Source organism: Haliaeetus albicilla, chromosome 11 (genome assembly GCF_947461875.1).
Source record: "Haliaeetus albicilla chromosome 11, bHalAlb1.1, whole genome shotgun sequence".
In the NCBI taxonomy this organism is placed as follows: Eukaryota; Metazoa; Chordata; class Aves; order Accipitriformes; family Accipitridae; genus Haliaeetus; species Haliaeetus albicilla.
Window position 1 is genome coordinate 38,112,931 of NC_091493.1, and position 27,006 is coordinate 38,139,936.

Genomic DNA, 27,006 nt, shown 5'->3' on the forward strand with positions numbered 1-27,006 from the left:
CCCCCGGCCTGCCGCCGCCTCCCGCCCCGCCTGAGGGAGCGTTCCCCCCGCTCCCTTCCCTCCATCGGCCGCGGCACCAGCCCCGGGCTGGCACCGGATAAGCGGAGCGGAAAATGGAGGAGCTCTGCGGTGTGGGGGCCGCTGCCCCTCTGAGGGGAGACGCGGAGGAACCCAAACAGGTAACGGCGGGGGGGTGTGGGGAACGGGACCCTACCCGCCGTGCCCTACAGCGGGAGCGGGGGTCGGTCCCGGGGCTGAGGGGTAACCGGTGTCCCGCAGCCTCCCCCGCAGCTGCCCGCCGGTGCCGCCGCTGGTAGCCCGGCGCCGGGCGCTGCCGGTTTGACCGCGGCAAGCGCGGGGCTGTAAACACAGCCCACAGTAATGTTTTGGGTTGCCTCACAGGCGTGCATCCTCTTTCCAGTTTGGCCAGTGAGGGAACGCTGTTGTCAGGACTGGAGTACAGTAGGGAACGTACTAATTATGATTAAGCCTTAATTGTAAGCGGTATTTCTGTTGTTACGCTTAAGTGCGGTGTGCTGCGTTGTGTTTACGTAAATAGTATCCTGTGGATCTGTTTTTTTCCCTTAACGTGTATCGGTTCACAGCTCTTAACGCGAGTGTGACGGCTGCACGTTCTCTGTGTTTGAAAAGAGATGTGTGGTCACAAGGCTTACTTACAAAGGCAGAAACCTCTTTAGCTTTAATGCCGGTGTTTGTTAGTGAACACTTACTTTCACAAACTTTTGCGGCATTACTGGGAATTGTGTTTTGGTTTCGGCCTTTCTGAGTAATTTCGCGTTCCGTGGGGAGCTGTCCTTAATAGCACTCTAGCCTTGTAACTCCTGAAGTGGAGCATATGCTTGACGCAAGCGTTGGAATCAGGGTGACCGAAATACTCGTGAACGTGTGCAGGAGACAATCACGCGTGAATGCAGCACCAGCCTTTGGTCGGTTACCATTAAAAACAGCTTATCATAGAGCAAGTCTGATAGTGTTAATTTCTGTTGTTTTATAAGCAAATATTTCCCTTTGAAAACTAGGGGTCAGTGTTGTTTCTTGGAGGCAACGAAGTGAAAAGCAGTGCTGTGGTGAAATACTCGTCTGCCCCACCGCAAGCAGCGTTTGCTCGTCTTCAGGAGAAAACAGACTTGAAACTTCCACCTGCCAATTGGTTACGTGAAAGCGCTAAGCTGGGACCAGCAGGTACAACCATTCTTGGCAACAACAAAAAAAGTAAACCATTTTCAAGGTAAATAAGAGCAGGCTCTTTCCACGCCTTTAAGAATAATTCTAAGAGTGAACTTGGACCCTATGTAATTCAAAGTATAAAGTACAGACTTTACCATAGCAACTAGCTATTGGGTTTTTTAACCATTCTCCCTCTACTTTTTCATCCTTAGTTCTTGCCTGTACGCCATAATCTTGACTCCTTTGTAAATGATTAATGATATTGGTAATGCTGTTGATTATTATTTTTTTCAAGTGCATGTTGACACCTTGCCTGACAAAGTCAAACTGACTTCATGTTCTTTCCTGGTTGGCTGTTGCCGGTTGGCCAAAATCAAACTAGACTGGTTCAGCCAGCCATTCTGCTTCCGGTAACAGGTGAAAATGGAAAAAGTGTGCTTCCTCTTGAAAGTTACAGAGCCAATTTATGGCTCTTCTTGATCTTCAGAAACTGGACCTGGCTAACTAATGGCAATAGAAATTTCATAGTCATGTCAAGAGTGAATGCAGAAGGTGAAATAAGGGGTAAAACCAAAAAGCAGTGTTAACCTTTTGGTATGGATATTTGTTAAATGATTGGATGAGTTGAGTTCAGAGTGTTTATAAATAGGAGGCTTAAATCCTGCGCTGAACAAGCAAATTCACACTAAGTCAAGTAGTTAGTGAAATCTAACAGTTTGTGGAGGGTCTGTGTTGAAATCCTCATAATCTGTTTTAGGACATGTATGTTTTTGAGCAGAGTAATGCGTTCCCCAGGGCTTTATGAATTTTTCCTGTTTATTTTAGATATTATGTTTGTTTGTCAAATAGAGGCTGGCAGTTTAATCTCTGTGTCTAGTGTTGGTATTAAAAAGCTAATAGTGAAAGTATAACTTTGGACACTTGCACATGATGTATTTGTTTGGGTTATAGTAATATCTGGTTTAATTTTAAAGAATGGTCTGTACATTGAAATATTCTAACTTAATAGCTTGTAATTTAGAGAGGCCTTAATGAAGGTGGATGAAGATACAAGGATGTGTCTGTTACATGTAGGCCAGTTTTAGAAAACATAAATAAGAGGTAAAATAAAATGATGGCTGCTAAAATGAAAGTATTTAACGTATTTACTGCCTTAAAGAGAAACTCTTTGAAAAGCTGTCCTCGTTTTTAGTGTTAAAAAAAAATTAAGACCCGAATTTCTCCAATTTCCCATAGCTGTCTTAACAAACACTAAATAGTTCTGATTTTCTTGATTTTAACAAAACTTAAACTACCTCTTAGAACGTCTTGAAATTGGATCTAAGCACTTCCAAAGATATCTTTGAAAAACTTGCAGAATGTAAAAATGAAATGATTTTGTTAATTAACTTAGATCTAATTACACCTGGTAATTTTTAGCTAGACTGTTTTTGTTTTGTTTTGTTTTGTTTTTTATGAAGAAATGTTGTGGTTTAACCCCAGCCAGCAATTAAGCACCACGCAGCCGCTCGCTGACTTCCCCCCCACCCAGTGGGATGGGGGACAGAATCAGGGGGGGAAAAAGTAAAACTTGTGAGTTGAGATAAGAACAGTTTAATAGAATAGAAAGGAATAAAGGAATAATGATAATAATTACAATAATAAAATGACAATACTAATAAAAAAAGAATTGGGATATACAAAACAGGTGATGTACAATGCAATTGCTCACATTCACTGACGGATGCCCAGTTAGTTCCCGAGGAGCAATCTGCCTTCCACCCCCCCCTCCCCGCCTCTGAGCCAGCTCTCCCCAGTTTATATACTGGGCATGAGATCACATGGTATGCAATAGTCCTTTGGCCCAGTTGGGGTTGGCTGTCCCCTCCCAACTTCTTGTGCCCCTCAAGCCTTCTTGCTGGCTGGGCATGAGAAGCTGAAAAATCCTTGACTTAGTCTAAACACTACTTAGTGACAACTGAAAACATCAGTGTGTTATCCACATTCTGCTCATACTAAATCCAAAACATAACACTGTACCAGCTACTAGAAAGAAAACTAACTCTATCCCAGCCAAAACCAGGACAAGAAAAAACTTTCAAAGATTTAATAAACTTAAAAAAACAGGTCTATCTTTAATCTCACACTGCCTTTGTCTTAACTTGTAATATTTTCTAAATAGCTTTGGGATGGCATATGACTTCATTGACTCAGTTGGAAATGATGTAGATGTTGTGTCTGATTCAGAGGTATGTATAACTTTTTATGTTCTATCATTCAAACTCTTACATTGTATAAACCTTATTTTAAAATACTGTCATGGCTTCTGTCATCTTTGTGTCCTTTGAGAACAAGTAAAGATCCCATAGTGAAACACGAACAGATTACCTAACTTTCGCTCTGTCATTTAAGGGAGTTGTGATCACTGAATAAGAAATGTAGAGACAAAATTGTATTTCCTGTGGATTTCTACAAATAATCTTCAGCTAAAGTATGCGGTTTAGTGAATGCAGCACATCAGTCTTGCAGTGTAGTTGTCTTGTGTGTTTGAAATCGGTTATTTTAATGTGACTTATTACTTTCAAGATGATTTTTTTTTTCTATTCTTTTCTAGAAGAAATAGATCCCCTTCAGCCACCTTCTTTCCTCTGATTTTTGTCAGCTTTTTTGGTGCTGGTGATACTTGTAGAATTCAGATGAGGCCCTTCAGCAAAGGAAACATACATACTCATTTACTGTCTCAGTGTTGATGTTTGGCAGATTTTTATTCAGACTTAGATCTCTGTGCAGTTTCCTCTGGGTATCTGACAAAGTGTTGGTATTCCTGTGGTGAAGATAAAGCTTTTAAAATCCAAACCATCCACTTGTATTTTTTGTCACTTTTGATGTTGCCTGGTTGTGATGATCCAAAGAGAGACCATGTTTAAACCATGTATGTGGTTTATACCGACTACTTTGTCTCTTTATCATGGTCATTCATGTTCTCTGACCTCAACAAATGCAACTTCTTGTAGAATGGCCTTCTTAAAATCACTGGCACTACAAGGTTTTGTTTGCGTGCTTGTGCCTCTCCAATTTTAGTAGTGTATTCTTTGCTTACAGTTTCCTGAGAATTGTCTTACAATGCAGTATAATTGTATTGAGTATTATTTCTGTTCTCTTTTCTCCTGCAAGAATATTAAAAAACTTCTGAAGATACCTTATAGCAAGTCACATGTGAGCATGGCAGTACATCGCATTGGGCGGACACTTTTGTTGGATGAGCTAGATATTCAAGAACTCTTCATGAGATCATCTCAGGTTAACCATTTTTTTTTAATTTTTTTTTTTTTGTTAAGTATGTCGTATGGTCAAAATGCATTATTTCAAGAATACTATAGCCAGCAAGAAAGCATGTATGTATCAAAATGCCTGAGAATCATATGCGAGTAGAAAAGGTGCTCTACTCTGCAGCAGTTGGTTTACCCACGAACTGCATCTGATGTCCTATATTTATGGTATTGTAAGATTAAAATTCCATGCCCCACTTTCCTGTAATTACTTTGGTATTGCTATACTATTTTATTAGTTTTACTATTAATTAGTATTTGTTACCTGTGTAACCTCTTACCATGTATCTGACTTTCTAATTAAGTCAACTTTTCAGTAAGAACGTAACTTTCCTAGAAGAAACATTTTCAGTAAATGACCAATTCAAGACTTTAGCTGTGAAGTTATTTTCTGGGGTTTTTTTGTTGTTGTTGTGGATGAGTATTCATAAGTTAGTGAGGCACTTGGTTTACTTTCCAGATGCTTCTTGATATTAATTTTGTATTTATGATATTGCCTAGACAGGGGACTGGACATGGCTGAAAGAGTTTTATCAAAGGCTGATTGATCAGAAGTGGCAACGAAAAAAGAAGAGTAAAGAACACTGGTACCAGAAGGCTATACTCTCTAAATTTTTGTATTACAGGTAACCTTATGTCTGCATGAATCTTGGAACTCTGCATCACTTGCTTTTGCCTAGTTTCTTGTCTTGAAGTAAATGCTAAAATTCCGTTATGGTCTATCTTATTTACTGATTTATCCTTATACAGGGGAAATTGAGGGATGACATCAGGAAATGACATGTAAATGTTTTAACAGAATTTGAAGTATTTTAAAGTAAAACTGAAGTATTAAAGAATAAAATAAACAGCATGACTTAATTAACTGCATATCTCAATATTTATGGGTTTGAGGGAAGAACAAGTTAAAATATGCAAGGTAGACTGTGACACCTGCTGTAACTTTGTACAAATTTGAGCAACGAACAACTTGTTGATATACCAATCTTTTACCATATTAGCAAAGTCATTCTTTGAGAACAGGGCATCGAATATAACAATTCTAGAAAGGATCTGTTTGCATATTGTCGACTGAACTTTTTAATGTTGCTTTGTCAGTATTAATGGTGATGGAGCTGCTCAGCCTGTTCCTTCCACTTCAAAACAGCATCAGGAGGGTCCTGTTTCAGGTGAGAGTGATGAAGCAGGAAGGTCCTCCTGGCCAGCTCCTTTTGAAATGCCTTCTTCATTATCTGAAGATCCAGGTGCCTCTAACCAGGTTAGTGTTTGTAATGTTTTAAATGGCACCTTAGTTTTCGTAGAGACATATATATTGAAAGGTTTTTAAAGGTGCTGCTGCAGTATTTTTTGCTGAAAGAAATTAACTAAGTCATTAGAAGGACTTGGCAGTACGTGCGGTTTAGCTTATGTCAGTGTTTCAGACCTCCAAATTTCAGATTTTTTTTTTTTTTTCTGTCACTGTAGTGCTAACTACATATTTATCTGTGCATTTTTGGGAAACAAAATGTTAGGCTAGGAGTAGTCATCAATGACTTTACCTAAAAGTAGGAAAATCTGATATTAAGAAGGTGCGTATGGAAGCCTAAGGTTTTGGCCTTTCTTCTTAAATCCGCCATTAAAATGAATCTGTTGTGGCCCTGAATTTATGAGGTGAAGAGGAAAATGAAGATCTGTGAAAATGTTTGCAAAACAATTAAGCAACATTTACAACTACTTGCTATGAGATTACACAAGTGGAGGATGAAGGTGTTGATAGTAATTATGCAACAAACTATGATTAGTATTAGGCTGTAATCCAAGGTTTCAATCTGTGGCTAAGCTTATTTATGAAAACTGTTAATTCCTGTGGGTTTTGAGTAATATAATACAGGTATTGATTAAAATTCTGAGAAGTTGAAAGATCTGTTGTATTTAGTCTACATTAATGTAATAATGATGCTATAGTTATGTGTAGACAGTATTATGAACTGGTATGCCAAATAATTACTTGGTCAGCTCACTTATGAAGGGTCTAACCTACATTATCCATAAAATTGTAAATGTGTATGTTGCAGTGTGGTAATATGCTAAAGTGGAGAAATAGTTCAGTACTTGAAAGCTTTTTGAAAAAGGACTACTTCTCTCTTCCACCTTCTTGAGGAGCTGTTGCCTAATACAGCAGACTGTTTATCATAAAGGAGCTGTTGTGCGTTTTTACAGTGTCCTTTAATTTATAAATAAGATATCAGGATAGAGGTTTTACTTCTGGAGACTGATAATCTGGTGCTGACCCTGGGATAATAAAGAGTTTCTATAAAAACTTTCTGATTTATTTCCAAAGCCTTTGAGAATATAAAGTGCAAATTTTTGGTACTAGCTGTAGAAAAGAAGCATTCTAGTCACTGACTAGAAGCTTTTTGTAGTTCAATACATATTTATTTAAAGATGTTAGAGGTAAAGATTTTTTCCTCATATGCTTTTGTTCAGATTTTTTTTAATGGCCTAACTTAACCTCAGCAGCAGAATCACTCCTTATCCTTGTGCTTTTCACAGGGAAGTGTGCCTCTTGAACCCTCATATATAGTGGGGCATGTGGCCTCAGCCCCCAAAGAACAAAACCTGACTACTTTGTTCAATGACGGGGAAAACAGTCAGGTATGCTATATGTGAAATTTGAGCTCAAACACTGAACACCCAATTTAATCAAACATTTTAAAATTTGGTCTAAATTGGAACCAAGAAAAAAACTAAGTCCCCTGTAGAAGTAGCTTTTGTGGCATCTGTGATCTCAGTCTTTTAAGTTAATGTGAATGCGTAGCATAGTTCATTATGTGTTGTCTTTTATTTGCTGCTTTTGCTTCTGGCTTTCTCATAATTCCACAGAATGTTATAGAGAACAAGTTTTATACTAGTGATTTATAGACCAATTTTTTTCTCTTAACGAAGGGACTTAAAAATGACTTTGTTCGTAATATCTTGTGGACCTTTGAAGATATCCACATGTTAGTAGGATCAAATATGCCTATATTTGGAGGTGGGAGATACCCTGCTGTGAGCTTGCGTCTCAGGTGAGTTTTGAAGTTAATGAGATATACATGCCAGCCTTGACTGACTTGTTGCTTTGCTTCCTGTTTAGCTATCTGCATTTTGTTTGGTTGACTCTTAATTTTTATGTGCAATTTAAGGAATAAAATTCATGCTTTAGACTTAAGTGGTGATGGCATTGTAAAGTGCAGGAAAAACAGAAGCAGTCCCAAAGCCATGCCACTGCACTGGGACTTGAGATGCTCTGCTGCTTTTTCTGGCTCTCTAAATAAATCTGTATTTGAAAGTACTGGCTGTTTGCAACCTTTCCTGACTTCAGTGTGACTCTTAAGTGTTAAAACGCTTCTGTACATCTAGTCTTTAATTTCATTCTATTGCTATTTTTATAAGAGGGCAGTAATATTTCTCCTACTGGGATTCTGAGTTTCAATAACTGCTAGTAGGGCGTAAGTACTTAAAACTTGTGACTGTAGTTCTAAGTTCTGACTTGTCTTACTGTTTGCTTTATGTTGATCACTTGATTACCAGTCTTTCTGGTAAGAATGAGCAAAAACTTGAAACTTGTTTGGTGTAATTGTCATCTTTTCGAGATGTATCTAGGAATTAACAGTACCTTGCTTTACAACAATTTTGGAAGGTCTGGGAGAAGGCTTGTGCTATAATTAGTTGCAGCTAATACTGATATTCCTTTAGAACTTCTCACGTACTTATTATCTTGGTAATAATGTGACATCTGAAGCTTTTTAAAGTTTCAGTGTAAGCGTGGGCAAAAATTCAAAACTGCTGAGGGAATGTGAGTGTATTCTATTGGAGAGATCAGTACATCTGTTTTGTTTGATATGACTCATTGTTTGCCTCTTTATAACAATTCACAAATAATTGTTTTAGTTTCCATCCACTCTCGGGTGACTTAAATCTTAATTCTGTTAGTAAACATCCCTTATTTTTTCTGAAGAGTAAGTAAAGACTTAAATAACACTAGAAATACTTGTTTTTAGGGATAACAACAAGCCAATAAATGTGCTAACAGGAATTGACTATTGGTTGGACAACTTAATATGTAATGTACCAGAGCTTGTGATGTGCTTTCATGTTAATGGAATTGTTCAGGTAAGTCTGGCTCTTTGCATTATGCCTAGTTAAGCCATTCTTCAGTTTCTGAAATTGCTCCAGTTGTAACAGATCTCTTTCTAATCTTACGGCTTTCACAACAAGATTACAGAAATCCTTTATTGCAGAGTGAGAAGCATCTATGCAGCTTGCAACAGTCATCCAAAAATATTGTGGTGTTTTTTTTATTTTTTTCCTTTCCATGCATGCAAGATTCCTTCTTCACCTGATGTATGAGTGAAGGCAAAAATAAAAAATGTAGCAGCAGAAATACATCAGTTTCTTGCATCTTAAAATCCATAATGTTAACTTGCCAAGACAGATGCATGTTTGTTTTTACTATTTTACAGTAGACCACACATACCAGCTTTCCGTTGTACCTAGTAGCATATAGTTGCTTACTAGGCTGACTAGGTTTCATTGAAGTAAGAGTTAGATGTTGCACCTTCACCACTTTTTTTTTTCACCTTTTGTTCTCCATTTACCATGTTTGTCACAGAAGTGAATCCTCTTTAAAGCTTTTATTGAGTAGTATAATCAAGATGTGCTTGCTTTTAAAGTAAATCGTAGAAATTAACTCAGTTTATCATGACACTATCATAATAGTAGGCTTTGTTTCTTTTACCCATTGACACTGATCTGTAGATTTTGGGAGGGTAGGTGGCAGAAAACCCTCCTAATCTTGAGCTTTAACATATATTTCTTGCAGAAATATGAAATGATAAAGACTGAAGATATTCCCAATTTGGAAAACTCTAATTTTTCTACCAAAGTGATAAAAGATATTGCTCAAAATATCTTATCTTTTCTGAAATCAAATTGCACCAAAGAAGGACATACTTACTGGTTATTTAAAGGCAAGTAGGTTTAGATCAATTTGAAAAGATTTGTGTTAATGTCACGTTGATTAATGAAAGGTCTTACCTTCCAGCAAGTGGGAGTGATATAGTAAAGCTCTATGACCTAACCACACTTTGTGAAGAGACAGAAGACAAATACCAAAACCCTTTTACAATGCCGGTGGCAATTCTTCTATACAAGTGAGTTTTTATAATTTTTGCTGTAATACTTAGTTCTTGGTGCAGTTGTATTAAGAATACAGACCAAAAATTATGACGAAATGAAAATGCATCAAGTTAAAATCTTCTTTTACACATAAGCTTGGTAAGCCTCAGTCTCGCCAAATGAAAACAGACTTTCTCGTTTTCACCATTTCTCCATGTAAATTACACTCTTGCTGAGTAAGTTTTGTAGACCCATCCTGAAGTTTGGGAATTCTACATTTGCAGTAGTATTGTTTAAAGATTTTTTTTCTTTTTTTTTTTTTTTTTTTTTCTTCGAGCACAAATAATTTATCCAGGGATTTACTATTTTGTTCAACTTTCTTTTAGAGTTGCTTGCAATATGATGCTGAAGAAAAACCAGAACAAGAAACACTATGGCACTATCAGAACATTGCTCCTTAATTGTCTTAAGTTATTGGACAATGGCAGACATCCTCAAGTAAGAATTACATGTTTTCTTGTAGCTTTGTGTAAATATAGTAGAAATGCCGTCATTGTAATACACCTGGTAATATTTTGTGTGGTTCCTCCTCCCTTTGCAAGGGAGAGAATTTAAATTTATTTATAAACTTAGAAATTGCCTTATGTTTAAAGAAGCCCCAGACTTTTTTTTTTTTTTTTTTCAGTAAGTAGCCTTCACTGACCGTCATTGCTGCATGAGTCTTCTGTCCTGCTCTAAAAAGGAACTTGTCATTACATTTGCTCTTTTGCTCTTGTTCTTAAAGACCACTTTTGTGTTTGGAAGCTGTACAGACACTGAAGCAGATCTTAGCTAGACATTGTAAAACGTGAATGTAGGAACATTTTTACTCTGAAGGTGGCTGAATGTTGGACAGGTCAACCAGAGAGTTTATAGAGTCTCCATCCTTTGAGATACTCAAAGCCCGACTGGATGTGGTCCTGTGCAATCTGCTTAGAGCAAGGGGGTTGGGCTAGACAATCTCCAGGGGTTCCTTCCAACCTCAGCTATTCTGTGTTGGGTGGGAGATTCAGAAAAAGAACCTCAAATAGAGGGCTTCAGTGGCATTAAATTTAATGTCTTTTTTGAACAGTCAGAAGTAGAGAGGATGTTGGGAAGCAGAAGAAAGGAATGTGATCAAGAGCTGCCCCTATTTATTTATTTTTCTTTTAAAGGGAAAAACCAAAGCTGTCTTGGGCCAAGGTGTCTGTATTCCCAATTTTACCTTTATGCCCTCACTTGCAAAACAGGAGATGAAGACCTTGTAAGGTGGGGGCTGAAACCAAGCGTGGGCAAGCTTGGTTGTGGGGGCTCCACGCACGTATACAGATAGTTGACAACATACTGTCTGCAGTGATTTGTTTCTTAAATATTGTTAAAAATTCAATGCTAAAACAAACAGTCATACAGTGTGTGTGTGCATGTGCGCGTACAGGCTGTATTTACAGCCTATCAAATATCTACTTGCATGTACTGTTTACTCCTTATTCTAAGACAAATTACATGCTGCTGCCTCTCAAAAGAAAAAATTAACTTGAAAATAAAAAACTACTTTTTTTCTCTTATTTGAAAAGATTATTGCTTCAGCAAACTACATGTTATCAGAGCTTTTTCAGTTGGATGAACCTAAAAAAGAAGACAGTACAGACTTCCCTATAAATGGAAATTCTGATGAAAGTTATAGCGAGGAAGAGGAAGAAATGCCAGACAGTGATGAAAATGGTTCTTACAGTAACAGTTCTGATCCACCAGATGACAATAAAGCAGTGGCTATAATCAAATCTGTTGGAGAGTTATCAGTACCAGAAAAATACAAGTCTGTTCATCGAATACGTGTAAGTGAAGTCATGGATTTTTTTTTAAGGGTTTCTTGAAAGATTCAGTTCATGTAGCAAGGTTTGTTATTGAAATTCAGTTACCTGTTAGTTTTGTCTTCAGGTGAACTGAAGCATGAGGCAGTTGGGAAAGAAACACTTCGTGAGCTGCTCATAAAATTTGAGGTCTTTGAATTTTACAGTGTAGCAGGTTTAATGTAGATTTTTCTCTGCCACCTTGCACGTGTCTGTTGCAACACGATTCTGCGTAGCTGGCTACACAAAAACTATTCCTGTCACTCTAGCAGAGAAAATATTGCCAACTGTGGCCATGTGTACGAGCTGTAGATGACCACAAGTTTGTGTGGATACCTAGGTTATTTTAGTATTATTTTTCCTGGAGCAATATTAACGTTTGGGGTTTTTTTTCTGGGAGCATCAGCTACTTCATGTCCACAGAGTTAGTCTTTGATTTCCTTCTTTGATTTGTCTTTCCACGGTAACTGGTCAGAATACAGCAATTTGACTCCTTGAAGTTCTGGTTATAGTTAATTTTAAAAGAGAGATGGAGCTTTACTCTGCACATGTGTGTATATTGTGTCTAAGGGGACAGCTGGGTGCATAACCGTAAGTATATCTGAAACTTCATTGACATACATGTGCTTCATAAGCGAATCAGCAGAAGTGTAATACTGCTACCTTCATTGCACTTTCTGTGCATTATTATTGAAACAAAATAGAAGAATATGAGAAACTGGGAAGATCAGTGAAGAAACTGTTCATAGAATTTTACTTTTGTTCTGGTGTTTTGCTTGTCTTACCTATATAGGGATATGATTATGAAATGACTCTCATTGGTGAAAAGCTAAGCCTTTTTTCTAATGTCTGTGCAAAGAACAAGATTTCCTAAAAAAAATTAAAAAAAAAATAAAAAAAATTTGTAACTCTTGTTGCTATCTTAATTTCTAACACTTCAAGGTCCATCAGCTGAAAATACAACAACTTGTACAGGTGCAGAAGCACTCAATTTCCCCTTCCTTCTATCCCAGAAGAAAATGAAAATACACCACCCCCACCCTTCCCCCTGCCCCCAAAAACCCCAAACCCAAGGCACTGAGTTGCTCAAAGGTGATGAAAGTGCAACTTGGATGTATAGGCTGAGGAAGTGGTTTCTGTATAGTATTGAATCTGCTTGTCTTCCTGGGTCTGCATCGCAGACCATCTGTGGATACTTTTGTAATTACTGTTATGGAATAGTATCATCTCATCTCTTCTCTTCTTTGCATTGTCTTTGGGATTACCAGGAGAGACCAAGTGTAGATGACCAGCTATATGAATTGCTCACTGAGATAAAAGAAAGAAATACTGTGACACTTCATAGTGTAGAGTTCAGTTCCCTTAACAGGTTTTCTTAATGCTGTCTCTCATTTGTATCTTCTAGCCAGTAATTTTGATGTTTCACGTGTTGAACACTAATTTTCTTCTTATTCCTTCCCTGCTGCCCCCTCAATGAAGCCTAGCTGTGCATTTCCTGTCTGCCATGGCACCGAGGAGCGCTGCAGGCTAGTGCTCAGCTATGTCCTGGAGGTAAATTTACCATCAACTTTCTAATGATGTTTCACCTAGTACCCAACTCTTGATGTATTCTGTATTTGCTAGATATTGCCTTCAAGGTGAATTAAAGGATTTCTTCTTGCAGGGCTTGAAGTCTGTTGACAGCAGTGTTAAAAAAGAGGGTGACCTTCCTGCAGCTGACCCCAGCACACCAATCCCATTGAAATATGAAGATGAATCCACCAGTGGTGGTCCCGAGTGTCTGGAAAAACAGATGGCATTATTTTTAGACAAAAGTAAGTTGTATTGTTGTGCAAATAAGACATTTCCAGTGCCAACACACACTGCTGCTACTTTATTTTGATTGTCAAAACAGTGTACTTAGAAGTCACTAATTACACGATTGCATAAGCAAAAGCAGTATACTGAGAATTGGAGAACAGTCTGTTCCTTTTTAAGTATGAAAAGAATAGCTCATTTGGGATATTTTTGCATATCAAAGCATCCTTTATTAGTAAACACGTAATTTTACTGGACCCTATTTAGATATGGCTTGCAGATGACTTCCATGAGGGCTTAGTATTTTGGAGTTTGGTACGTGGAGCCCCATCAGTTGTGTGGGTTGTTTTAAAAACAGGCTTCATTCTTTTTTTGTGACTTGGAAGTTTTGTGGAAGAACTTCTTACTTCTGGCAGTTTTTTCTGCTACATTATGCTTGCTTCTGAACTGCATATAAAATGCTAACTAGGATTTTGTTTTCTTTCTTGTACCTCTACAATTGTGGAAGGAAGCAGAAAATAAAAGATGTTTTGTTTGCTTAAATACTCAAACTCCAGAAGTTTCAGACTATAGTCTGTACTTTATTTTTCTCTGGAGTGCCATAGACTCTTCTGAAGGTAGTAGAGTTCTCTGCAGTTCTCTCAAGCGTAACTCAGGAAGAAATTTAAGTCTTCAATATTTTTACAATTCTTTATTCTTTCTTTTTTCCTCCCTTCCCCCTTTGAAAATCTCTAAATAGTAAGCAAGTTCAGTTCCGAGTTATTCATTTAAGTGTTCTCATGTTTCACTTCCAATTTTGTGATTGTCTCTTGAATGTCAATGACCTGGAGATGTATGCATACTTTCTTAGTTTTTATCAGATATGTGACCACAGAATTTAACACCTCCATCGGAAAGTTCTATTATATTGAGCTTACATAAATTCTGCACGGTACTGTTAATATGGACTGTGAGACTAATTTTTACTGAGACCTACTGAGAAATTTTACCTACGTCAGCTCAGCAAGAACAGTGTGCTTATTTCAGCTCTCCTGCAGCCAGGCTCTTGTCTTCTGCCTTCAGAAGAATTTGGAACTGATGACACATTGCGGCTGCTTGACAGCTGGCAAGGAGAATGTCCACACGATAACCTTTTCTGTTTAGAAACAAGTGTTTCCTGGGGGTTGTAGGAGATAAATATAGCACAGATCAGAAAAAAATACTTTGGTTGATTTCTGGAGCTGTGCTGGAGTTCTTCCCTGAAGTAGCAATGGTGCTACTTGCTTAGGTCATAAGGATTGAATTCAGCCTAGAGAAAAATAGTTCAAACAGAAGGGAGAAACTTTTGCTTCTCCACTGTGTGGGTTGGTTTATTGCCTGCCATGCAAATTATGTAGTTTTTCTGCTACATGTGTATGTTTACATGGATACAGAAAGGATAAGTGCTCTTAATTCTCGAAGAAAACTACTTCTGGTTAGTATATAGATACAGTATATGTGCATTCTGTGTCTTCAACTGCATGAGGTGTTACTGTATTAGATTTGCCTTTGTCCTAATGTAAACATGTAGTTCTTCTATAGCTTACTAAAGATAGCGGGCTTGCAAGTCAGGCCTTGTAGGGACACCTGTAAACAAGAGATTCGTTTCTGTGTGCAAATATTGTCAGGACAAAATTCTGTCCATTGGTACACTTAAACTCAGTGGCCTGTTCTTTCTGGTTCCATAACTGCTGCAGCATTGAAGAGGGAACCTTCATAATCTCATGCTGAGAATGTCTTGAAATGAGTGTGAGACAGACATTGTTTTTTCTTGTGGGAAGGACCGGGTTATCCAGTTCCTCCTGTGCTGGAGGCTAAACCCACAAATGGAGTCTTTCTCACTTTGAGACTGTTCATAAAGAAGCAGAGCATATATCCTAAGGATTTGGTGGAGAACATGGCAAACTATGCCTGTGGCTTTCCTGTTCTTTTCTACTGCTACCTAACGGAATAGTCTTAGTTTTTGAGACACAGGTGCAGTGGCTGTTTAAAGCGTGAGAGGTTAGCTGCATTGTCACTGTGCTTACTGTGTTCAAGCATCCCACTATCAGGTGGAGTATGTGGAAAAGTTCCAAGTAATGGGTCCATTTTGCAGATGAAAAATGTAGTGGCAGACAAGTTGGCATAACTCTACTTGTGCAGAGCTGTAATAAGGCAGTTTACATTCTGTCTGTATGCTGATGAAGTTGTGTCCAACCTCTGGCATATGTTATGGAGATGAGATTTACTGATGAGGTTCTGTTCCATGTTACAGTGGGCTCATTTCAGAAGGGTAAGCATTGCAGTCAGTCAGGAATGATTCCTGGATCGTGGCAATATAAAATGAAACTCCAGCTCATTCTGAAGTCATCAAGGGCTTATTATGTCCTATCTGATGCTGCTATGATTCTACAGAAATATGGGAGAGCATTACGATACATCAAGCTGGCTTTACAGTGCCATGGTAAGTTGCTAGAATGTGTTTGTCATCTATACCATTGCCTGTATAAACCTTTCATGATATCAAATACTTCTCCTGTGCATGATTTATCCTAGTGGCGTGCAGTGACAAGTCTGACAACCGTGTGTTTAGTTAAACTAAGCGTCTAGCTTATTATTCAGCAGGGAAGTCTGTAGTAAGAATAACTCCTGTCACTGGTAGAAAGGTGCTCCCATTTTGACAGATTGGGAAACTTAGAGTGCAGATTTGGAGCTTCAGAGCATTTGAAGCTGGGAGAGTCAGTCCTGTTGCCAAGACCAAGACAGTATTCTGTGGTCTAAGTGCTATTGCTGCAAGCAGATGTTTTTTTGCCTGGAAATGCCTGGTGGTTCCCATTTGATTTAAATATATTCCTGACTCAGAAATACCAAACTTGTTCATCAGCTGAATTAGATACTCCTCTAAAATTAAATACATGTTCAAGTATTACTGAGGAAAATGAAGGAAGGAAAATCAGGCTGTTCAGAATATTACTACCATAATGAGAATAACTAATCAGAAAATGCTATTAGCTTAGTACTGTAGTGCTGCTATTTTGCTTCAGTATTTGTAGGGCTTGGGGCGGGAGGAGGCTTATAAAGCAAGAGTGCTTGATCTTAACACAAAGCATCAATATGCTTATCAATAACTCAAAGCATTCTTCAGCTTTCAGGCTTTTAAAGACTTGAGAATTGAGTTTAAACTGTACCTTGTGGAATTTAATTTTTCATGCTATATCTCATTTGAGTTAATCTGTAGAAAGTCGGTTTTCCTTCAGTCAAATCTAAGATTAGCATTTGTAATTACCAGATTCACTGCTCATCTTGGTCAACATAGCTGCTCTTTTTCAAACTGTCAGCAGAGCAACTATGACTTTAAAATAGGTTAGTTCTTCTTAGAAGAACATGTGTTGTCTGCATACAGAGAATAAGTGTGACAGGTTACATAAAACCCGATTATATTGTCAGTCTGTGTCAAACCTTTTGATGTTTAATTCTTTTCTTTCCTGCTCCCTCATCCATGGAATTTTTTTTCTAATAGATACCTACTGTTGTCTCTGCGCCAGCATGCTTCCTGAAGTGTTAGTATTTCTTTGTCAGTGTTTAACCCTTTGTGGAGATATCCAATTAATGCTTGCTCAGAATGCAAACAACAGAGCTGCATATCTTGAAGAGTATAATTACCAGACAAAAGAAGATCAGGAAATATTACACAGTCTTCATAGAGAATCCAGGTGCCAAGGTATGATACTGATACAAGATAACTGTCATAATGCAGTTATGTGACAGACATAATTTCATTGCGCTTCCTCAAAACCATGCACTAGTAACATTTCTGGAGAAGGGTTTATTAAGCTTCAGTTCTGTTTTCTTCAGAGAAAGCTTATTGTGCCTGTCATACGTAAGGAGGTTGTCAAGGTATTGTATGACATGCCTGAAGCTGTAAAATAATGGGAGACATTGTTTAAGTAATGGGTAAATTTTACGTATCTGCAGAAATTGTGGGATTGTTCTGACATGATTGTTATACTTGGTCATCTTTTTTGGCATTTTCCTCTAGACTATCGCAGATGTAAGTTTGTTTGGAAATATTGTTTGACATGCAGGCTTTGCATTTTGTTTTCTAGTGTTTGCCTGGGCTACAGATTTGTCTACAGACTTGGAATGCCAACTTTCTGTCAGCTGTAAATGTTATGAAGCAGCTTATGAAATTTTACTTTTTAGTAATCTAAAAAACCAAAATCCAGAGCAGCATATACAGGTACTAAAGAGGATGGGCAATATCAGGAACGAGATTGGAGTGTTTTACATGAACCAGGCTGCTGCAGTGCAGACTGAGAGACTGGGCAAGTATTCTTTTTTTCCACTTCTTACTATTTCGCGGAGCTACAATAATGATCATGTTCACTAATAGTGCGAGAAATCTTGAATATTTCTGATTACAAAGATGACATTTAAAGAACTTAGTAGTAAATACTTTTCTGTAATTGATGTTATGTAACTTTAATGTCCATTGTAAATATTTGTCTACAGTAGATTTACTGTGGTTTGTACATTGTACTTAATTGAGCCTAAACTGAATAATGGAATCTATAGCTTTGGAGAAATTCTTTTGAAGTGTGTAGAATGCCCTCAAAAAACATGATGGAAACTTTAAACCAACTCAGTTATAGAAGGGGAGGGCATGTTGCATTCTTGATGTGTTCGGTTTAGCCCAGCATGAACAAGCGTAAACTTAATTTAAACGTAAGAATAGTTTCACTGAAGTCAGTCTATACATTTTTTGGTAAGTAAATCCTTGGAGGCTTTGCTTTTGGGTTTTCTTGGGTTTTGTTTTTGGGGTTTTTTTTTTTCTGTTTCTTTGGGTTTTGTATTGTTGTTTGGGGTTTTTTGTGTTTGTTTTTTTGTGGTGTGTTTGTTTGTTTGGTTTGGTGTTTTTTTTTTTTGTTGTTTTTTTTTTAGGAAATGGAGGTTGCCTAAGGGCAACCTGGTAGGGTAAGGTGTTTGGTGGGTTTTTGTTTTTTGAAAGCAAAACCCATAATGTCTACAAGTGTCATGGTTTAACCCCAGCCAGCAGCTAAGCGCCACGCAGCCGCTCACTGACTTAGCCCCCAGCACCCAGTGGGATGGGGGACAGAATTGGGGGGGGGGGGAAGTAAAACTTGTGGGTTGAGATAAGAACAGTTTACTGGAACAGAAAGGAAGAAATAATTGGAATATACAAAACAAGTGATGCACAATGCAATTGCTCACCACCTGCTGACTGACGCCCAGTTAGTTCCTGAGCAGCGATCCGTCCCCGAGACCAACTCCCCCCAGTTTGTATACTGGGCATGACATCACATGGTATGGTATACCCCTTTGGCCAGTTGGGGTCAGCTGTCCTGGCTGTGTCCTCTCCCAGCTTCTTGTGCCCCTCCAGCCTTCTTGCTGGCTGGACATCAGAAGCTGAAAAATCCTTGACTGTTTAGCAGCAACTGAAAACATCAGTGTGTTATCAGCATTCTTCTCATACTGAATCCAAGACATAACACTATACCAGCTACTAAAAAGAAAACTAACTCTATCCCAGCTGAGACCAGGACAACAAGTAAGAGTTTTACATGAGCTAGAACAAATTAGATGCTGGTGGTCCATTGTAAACAGCTCCAGTCTCGCAAATACTGGCTTTTTTCTGTGACCTTTGTCCAATTAATATTTGAAGGATTTGGGGTTGGACTTTTAATTTTGTAATTTTTCATAATCTCTCTGGTTTTGCAGAACTGCTATTTAGCTGAAGTCAAAGCTCAAATACTGAATGTCACTTGCCTGTAAAAGTCACTTTTTACTTGTTTCATACTGTATGTTTATAGAAGTCACTGGTATCCGGGATATTACTGTGGAGAAAAAAAACCCAACAACTATGTTTATCCTGTTAATTTACCCTGGGTTTTGTCTGTCGTGTTATCACAATTCTTTTGAAAGTATAGTATGTGTAATAGTGCACTTTAGGTATTAAGATTTTAATGTTTGAGGTTTTCTTAAGAGTATTTTCCATGAATTGGGTCTTCAGAATCATTTACCACCCTTATACTCTAAAACGAGAAAAAGAACATAATGGAAATGTTTGTTCAGTATCTTTGAAGAATTTGAATGAGGTGGTAAGCCTTGTGTCTTAACCCTAGTGAGTAAAAATGTATCGACGACAGAGCAGCAACTCTGGAAGAAAAGCTTCTCTTGCTTTGAAGAAGGAATTCAGAATTTTGAGTCAATTGATGATGCAACCAATGCTGCTCTGCTGCTGTGCAACACGGGAAGACTGATGCGAATTTGTGCTCAAGCGCACTGTGCAACTGAAGGTGACTTCAAAAGAGAGTTTTCCCCAGAAGAGGCGCTTTATTATAATAAGGTAACATGATACTATTTTTAGAATGGCCCATACCTTAATATGCCTTTTACCATAGAACATTTGTAAATATCTGTAAGTCTTGATGTAATAACTTGGGATACCTCTCCTGCTTTCATATTATCTTAATCCTTGCTGTATAGGCTTCAGTATTGTTGCTGAGGTTTGCTTCCATTGCTGTGATATATGAAACGCTGTGACTTTCGGATCCTGATGTTTAACAGACTGCAATACCACACAGAAGGCAGACAGAAATGCATGGTCAGGATTAAAGTTATGACCAAAATGGGTGTAAGGAAAATACTGAAGAAGGCTCAGACAGATTATTTTGGAATGCTTCCTTGAGAATGAGTAAAGCGGTAACCATGTGTGTATATTATTTTATAATCTGTAGGCTGTTGACTACTATCTGAAGGCATTAAGATCACTGGGTAAGAGAGATGTGCATCCAGCCGTTTGGGATTCTGTGAACTGGGAGCTGTCTACTACATATTTCACTATGGCAACTCTACAGCAGGATTATGCTCCACTATCTCGAAAGGCTCAGGAACAGGTAACGAAGAGCAATTGTGTCAACATCTGGTAAAATACGCTATTGTCTTCCTGAAAAACTAAACAGTGAGCAAAATTGATATTGGAATAACTTGTAAACCTTCATTAGATTGAAGAACTTTTGTGAAGTAGTTCTTGCAAACTATAAAATGTTTAGTCGCTTGCATTTTCAAGGTTTTGCTTAGTGAAAAGATAATGCCGCAAATAGAGATTTAACCCTTACACTTGCACATAGTGGTGTTCTAGTTTCAAAGTAATCACACTACGCTTTTTTGTTTTATTTTGTAGATAGAGAAAGAAGTTAGTGAGGCCATGAAGAAGTCCCTGAAATACTGCGATGTTGATACAGTGTCTGCACGACAGCCTCTCTGCCAATACAGGGCTGCAACCATCCACCACAGGCTTGCTTCAATGTACCACAGTTGCCTGAGAAACCAGGTATTAGTACAAACTGTTTTGTTTTTCTGTATAGGTTCCACACGTAACATGTCCAATGTGTGTGGAGATTGATATTTATCCTTCTACCTGTAGTTGGGGTATATTTGTTTAAAGGATTTAACCAAAGAAATATGAGGTGGTTTATTTGCAAATCATTGTGAAATATAATGTTACTTTTAAGAGCAGTCTGTCTTTTATAGAGTGTATTGAGCTTTATGGGTCTGTATATTCTAAGTAGTTCTATTCTCTCATAACAGAAGCATTAATGATAAATATTTTCTTTGGTTTGGTTTTGCATCCCAGCCACTCTTCTGACATACAAGCAGACAGCCCTCTGCTAGAACATTAGCATATGATTTATTAACACCTTAGTGTAGACTTGCATGTCACTTTCTGATTTTTTTAAAATTTTTTTTCCAAATTACTATTCAACTTAATTCAACTTGGTGTGAATTTGTTAGCATTAGCTATGAAATTACAATAGCTTCAAAGATGGCAGGCTGATGATGTCTTCTAGAAATGTGCAGACCTTTAGATGAACCATTCTGAAATGAGCTGGGGAACAATTGTTCGTACCTCATGTACCAACATATGCAGGTTTTTTTTCTAATGGTTACCTCATGGACATACAAATTCTCTGGAATTTACTATGTACCCTACTTTGAGTGTAGGTTGGTGATGAACATTTGAGGAAACAACACCGAGTACTTGCTGATCTTCATTATAGTAAGGCAGTACGACTCTTCCAACTCTTGAAGGATGCACCCTGTGAGTTTCTTCGTGTGCAGCTGGAAAGAGTGGCATTTGCAGAATTCCAGATGGCAAGTAAGTCTAGCTCTGTCTTACTACAACAGTTTTCCAAAGTACCATTATCTATTTAATTTCGTTTTTAGATAACTTTGTATATGAGAGTAGAAGTAATCTGCTTCTCAGAATAGAATTTTCTTCAAGAGAGAAGAGACATTTTTATCTTACCAGTTGTCAGTTGACTAGGACAGTACGTGCTTTTCTTATGAGAACTCTTGAAATCTTTGGATGGAAGAAAAAGTACATTCCATAACATAAGCCATTTGTGTCCTTTGTTTTTACCTTTTTTTAGGTCAGAATAGCAGTGCTGGGAAATTAAAGACTTTGTTTGGGGCCCTAGATATAATGGTGAAAGCGAAGGGTGCATTCCAGCTCATCAGAAAGGAGCTAGTGGCAGAAAGTGAGCAGGTAAAAAAAAGTCAAGTGGTCTGATTATCTGCTCCCTTGTATCTCTTGCATTCATGTAAAACTGGTCATCTGGCAATTAAGTTATTGCTTGGTTACTTTTCAGTAGAGCTAGTTGCTTAAATAGTGTGGACAGGGTTCTCTTCTAGCCTTTAAGTGGAAGTGGATAAAAAAAAATACTCTAGAACATGATCTGGAGGTGGATTAAAACATGTTTGTGTATGGATGTATACTGAGTGACTGTCTGAGTGAATGGGTTTCTGTGGAACTCTGTATTATCCCTGAAAAGTCTTCCTAAAGAACTTAAGAATGTATGTACAATATAAATGGGGATTGTCGCTACATAGTATATTTAATATTGAAATATTAAAGTGTAGAAGGTTATCTCTAGCTAGTTTTAATAGGTTCTTGATGCCTATATTACTTGCAATGTATGCTGACATGTGTTCATCCCTTGCTGACAATTTGAGCAACAGATGTCGTAGTCAAGTCCATATTTTCCTGACATTTTTATAACTAAATACTCCAATATGCAAGTACAACACAGGCAGTTGGCATAACTCATATCCACACTGTACACAAGTTAACTACTTGTTAGCTACTTGTTAACTACTTGTACTACTTTATGAAGCCTCATAAACAGGGTGTCATAGCAGTTGTGATGTTGGTACCACTCCTGTGAAGAGTAAGCTAACCTGCAAGTGTGGTTGTATGACTTAACTGCAGTGCATTTCAATGGTGGGGTTGAGTGAAATGGTTTCTGTTTTCCTCTTGTAGAAAAGCAAGGATAAAAGTAGTGCTGAGAATGTGTCACCTAATGATTCCCCTACTGGCCTTAACAAAGAAGAAGTATTGAAACTACTTAGTATTTTTGAGTCCAGAATGTCATTCCTTCTCCTCCAATCCATTAAATTGTTAACTTCAACCAAAAAAAAAATTGGGTAAGTTGAACCTAGATATGTGTGTGTAGATGTGATTCTCATCCATAAATCCATACAAACTATGTACACTTAAGCATGCTAGACAGTGTGATACTTATTCTTTTATGGAGGTGACTCTTCTGTGTGGAGAAGGAGGCAAGATACGCCTTGATTGTCTAAATTTTGCAAGTTTTCTATGTTTTTGTGTGCAATCGAGGGAATGACCAGGAAACATCTTTACTGAGTGTGTCTAGACAGCTTTTTTCTCTCCTCTTTCATGATGGGAGTCCAGGACTGAGCGAGGACAAAGAAGTCAGACTTGAATGGCTGTATTCAGATAGGAAAATAATAGTTTGTAGTTGTTGTCTGAAATGCATGGTACAGTTATGAATCACTGATGCTTTATCATGCTCTGTGATATCTAACTTACCCTTTAGAGGATATAAATCCTGTGTCCTTCACAGGTATAAATTCATACACAAAGCAGTTTAACTTGTACTGCCGTAATTTTGCTGGCATACTTCCCATTGACTGGTTTGTTTTTTTAATCAAAATGTTTGTTCAGGGAATGAGGTACATGTATATGGTGTCCTTTATCTTAATTGACATTGGTCTTCATCCGTGACAGAGCACGTCAAAGTTAGTGGGGGAGAAACTACTGTGTACTGCTGATCTTTTGATAGATCTTGATGATAAAATATATCAGTGACAGCATAGTTTAGCAAGCAAAATACTTCAGAATAAATGTAGGCACATCAGTAACGCTGTAAATAGAGAGGGATGTATATGGGGAAGATACTTGTGGGCGTTAAGGAATTTTTCTAATGCCTAATGGAGTGCAGTGAAAAACAATCTTCTGTCTTGCTGCTGCAATTGAAAACAAACGTGGCTTCTCCTTTTTGTGTTGACCTTGAAGTGTTGTTGGCATTAGGTACGGCAGTGGAATTCCTTACACCACCACTATTGCTTTTGTTGGTTAGATTTGAATGTGTGTGTTGTTGCTTTTGGGATCCAAAAAATACCTTTTATTCCCTGAGCAGCAAATGTGTGTGATTGCAGAAGTCACACAGCAGCATACTACTGCTGTTTCTAATGTTCTATAAAGTTAATTTATGAAAATGTGTCATTAGTTCTAGTATATAGTTCTAGAGAATTCTTTTATTGTTGGAAGTTAATAGTTTTTCAGATTGAAGCATTGCTGATGCAAGTGGTATTTTGCTAGAAGTAAACTGTGAAATGAATTTATTCTGCACAGTAACTTGTCTGCTGATAGTAGGAAACTGATAAATAGAAAAACATGAGATGAGAAGAAAGCCTGTGTGCTTTCTTAGCAGTGGTTTAGGTGCATTGTTTGGTGCTTTCACTTTTTAAAAAAGACCTTCCACAAGGTGGCAATCTGAATATGTGAAATGCAGAGGATTAAAGTATAATTTATATGTAACCAAGCAGATGTCCCAAGTAATGGAGTAAATTGTTTTAGTTCTGTTAGGATATGGGTAAATGTTGTAAAACAAAAAACTGCTGTTTTTTTGTTTTGTGGGTTTTTTCCCCATTTACTTCCTCATCGTTGTCTCTCCCAAGTGGGATTTTGTACTGAAGATTCCATATATGGAACGCATTACAGTTTTAATTTGAATACTGTGAAATGGGAGTGTTGCTGTAACATGTTAAACTCTTTTAAACGATGGTGGATTGAGACTAAGCTTAAAACTACCTTTTGTTCAACCTTTCTAGTACCTTGTGTACATCTTGCGTACATTTCCTCAGTTCTGCTTTGTAAAAGAAGATAACGTCTGCCTTCTGTTTTAATAATAGGCTGAAAAGGGAGGAAATTGGAGCTCATGAATGCTATTTCAGGGTCTCAGATGCACTTTGGCAGAGAACAGGAGAACATGTGGTAAAACTGATGTTTGATAGTGAAACTTGCAGACTAGCAATAAAACTGGATGAAATCAGAGTTTTACCCTCTAAAAGTTAAATACATAAGCATAACTGAACTTGGCTATGTAAATTGGAGGAAAGAAGTAATTGAAAGTAATGTTTCATTCTGGGAATTGTTGTAACTTATCCTGGAAATACTTTGCATTTCAGTGGCTTTTTATTGACTACCTGTTCTGTTTAATAAACAAACCTGTCTGATTTCTGCCAAGTGTTATGAATTTAATTTGCTTCACCATTTCTTGGTAATTCCCAAAGCATTTGCAATTAAACTGACTGCTGCTTGCACACATACATGCTTTATTTATTTATAATATCAATGGCAGCATTTTTATTTTTCTTTTTTCTGGTTTGGGTCACTTACTTATTAGTCTTGGACACTAAATGTAGCAGAGCAGGGTGGCAGAGAGGAGGGGTGACAGCGCTGAAGCAGAAGACCAGCACATGTCTGATAAGGGATTTACAATGATATTTGTCAAATGGAGAAAATTGGTGGAAGCTTAGACTGCAGACTGGTGAAAGAGAGAAGCTCTTTTGTGCAGAGGTATTGAACATGGAAAAGTCTCTATCGTAGGGAAATAGCTTAGATGTATGGAACTTGAGAGAATGAGGCCAGATCATGGCCTTCAGTCTTGAATGGGAAAATTATGTCCATAGTGGTTTAGAGGGGAGAGCTCATGGCAGGGGGGAGTAAAGAGACCGTGTCTCCTGAGTGTTCAGGTGTCTGTTTGTGTTTGGCATGATCTGATCAGACACTAACGTAGACAAAAGTACAGAGTTTTGGCGTGGAGAGCTAGATTCGGAGGGTTTATGACATGACTTGGGATTATGAGTTAATCAAATGGACTGAAGCCGAATAAAAATCAGAACGCCTTATCCCTCCTGCAGTATAAACAGAGGCTCTGACTGCAGTGCTGTGAAATGGTAAGAGACTCAAATCAAAACACCAGCCATGTGGTTTCACAGAGATGGTCATCGATGTTGTTATGTAATAATTGTTTTGATAATTTGCAGAATAAAATATTGTGGTCAGGTTAATAGTTTGTATTGTCTGTTTTCTTTTCAGGGGCATTAATGAAGAAGAAGTTGTTCTTAAAACAAACAAGCAAGTTTACTCCCTGCTGTTGCGTGCAACTGCTAACAAAAGTATGACTCTGCTAGAACGAATAGAGGTAATCTTAAATTTACTGGAACAGCTGGCTCAAAATAACGAAGCTAGTAATGGAGGAATTCAGTGACTGAAATGCTGCAAAATAGCAGAAACAGTGCCTTGCTAAGCATGGGATCAGTGGTATTTTTTCCCATGTGATATTTGTTATTTATTGAAGGCAATTAATATCGCCTGTGTGGTTACACTGTACATCTGGGAAAGAACAGGAATTCCTTTCTGTCCTGCAAGAACTCTGTAGTGGTTCGGTTACTAGCGTTTCTTTGTTTGAAATGCCAGTTTGGGGTTCTGGATATAAGCATAACAATTTTTCACGTTGGAGAAATTCATGATTTTTCTCTTACAGATAATGGGCTTTGCAGTGATGTAAACGTTTTGCATAAAAATGTAATCTCACAGTTGCTCTGGTTTGATATTTAATGAAATATACTTCGTAAGCAAGGCTTCATTGAAACACTTTAACCAGTAACATGAACCGAAGTCCCACAAGGAAATTTCTGTTGAATATGTGGACACACTACTTCTATTACAGTTACTATCCTGCACAAAAATGTGTGCCTTTCTAGCTTTGATGCAAGACTCTTGCAAATATTAGCCATCACTGGGACTTCATTTACCCCAGAAAGTGAATGGTTTTAGCTGTGTTTGAATCGATCAAGAGTAGTATTATCTTTTTCAGACTTGAAACTGTGAATAAATGAGAGCATATTTTTAAATAAAAATTTATTTATTAAATATAAACTCATGAATTGGTCTGCCTTGTTTTTATTGTTTATGACTTATGACCCTCATCAGAGAAGCAAACTGCTCAACAGAATTAAAACTATTTGAAAGGCAGTGGGGGCTGGAAAAAATCTGTAAAATCAGGCCTAACAAATGAGTGCAGTCTTATCTCAGCATGCGAGGACTCTGTTTTTTGGAAATGTGTACTATTTAAAGTTTTCAAAAATATAACATCTGATGTCTTAATGTTTTTCTACAAATGTTGTGCATATTATATAAAACACACTGTTTATTTAAAGGTAGGAACAGTTTTTACATGTGTATACACATGCATGTGTGTTGTTTTTTTAATCTCTATACTTAGACACAAGTAATGAATTCACTGTTTCAGCTG

General features: G+C 37.7%; 1 protein-coding gene across 2 annotated transcripts; it reads left to right on the plus strand.

Moving 5' to 3' along the window:
- On the plus strand, nt 1-26,638 carry EDRF1 (erythroid differentiation regulatory factor 1). 2 transcript variants are annotated; one of them, XM_069797200.1, is made up of 25 exons: nt 1-179; nt 1,041-1,249; nt 3,350-3,416; nt 4,342-4,467; nt 4,998-5,122; nt 5,595-5,754; nt 7,029-7,130; nt 7,422-7,543; nt 8,519-8,630; nt 9,340-9,491; nt 9,566-9,670; nt 10,022-10,133; nt 11,228-11,488; nt 12,983-13,054; nt 13,167-13,317; nt 15,573-15,761; nt 16,818-17,018; nt 17,404-17,626; nt 19,445-19,664; nt 20,056-20,214; nt 20,502-20,651; nt 21,323-21,476; nt 21,751-21,866; nt 22,641-22,804; nt 25,788-26,638. In XM_069797200.1, exons 1-25 carry the CDS (start codon nt 114-116, stop codon nt 25,957-25,959), a joined length of 3,690 nt encoding a protein of 1,229 aa, XP_069653301.1. In that variant the 5' UTR covers nt 1-113; the 3' UTR covers nt 25,960-26,638. The 2 variants fall into 2 exon arrangements, with proteins under 2 accessions (XP_069653301.1, XP_069653302.1); XM_069797201.1 differs by lacking the exon at nt 7,029-7,130 and having other exon boundaries at nt 2-179.
- The last annotated feature ends 368 nt before the right edge of the window (nt 26,639-27,006 follow it).

What these genes read in the sequence shown, in the direction of transcription:
- EDRF1 (XM_069797200.1), top strand. Translation starts at nt 114, where the DNA reads ATGGAGGAGCTCTGCGGTGTGGGGGCCGCTGCCCCTCTGAGGGGAGAC. An exon ending in ACAATGGCAGACATCCTCAA is followed by an intron (nt 10,134 to 11,227) that starts GTAAGAATTACA and finishes TTATTTGAAAAG; the next exon opens with ATTATTGCTTCAGCAAACTA. An exon ending in TAGAGAATCCAGGTGCCAAG is followed by an intron (nt 17,019 to 17,403) that starts GTATGATACTGA and finishes TTTGTTTTCTAG; the next exon opens with TGTTTGCCTGGGCTACAGAT.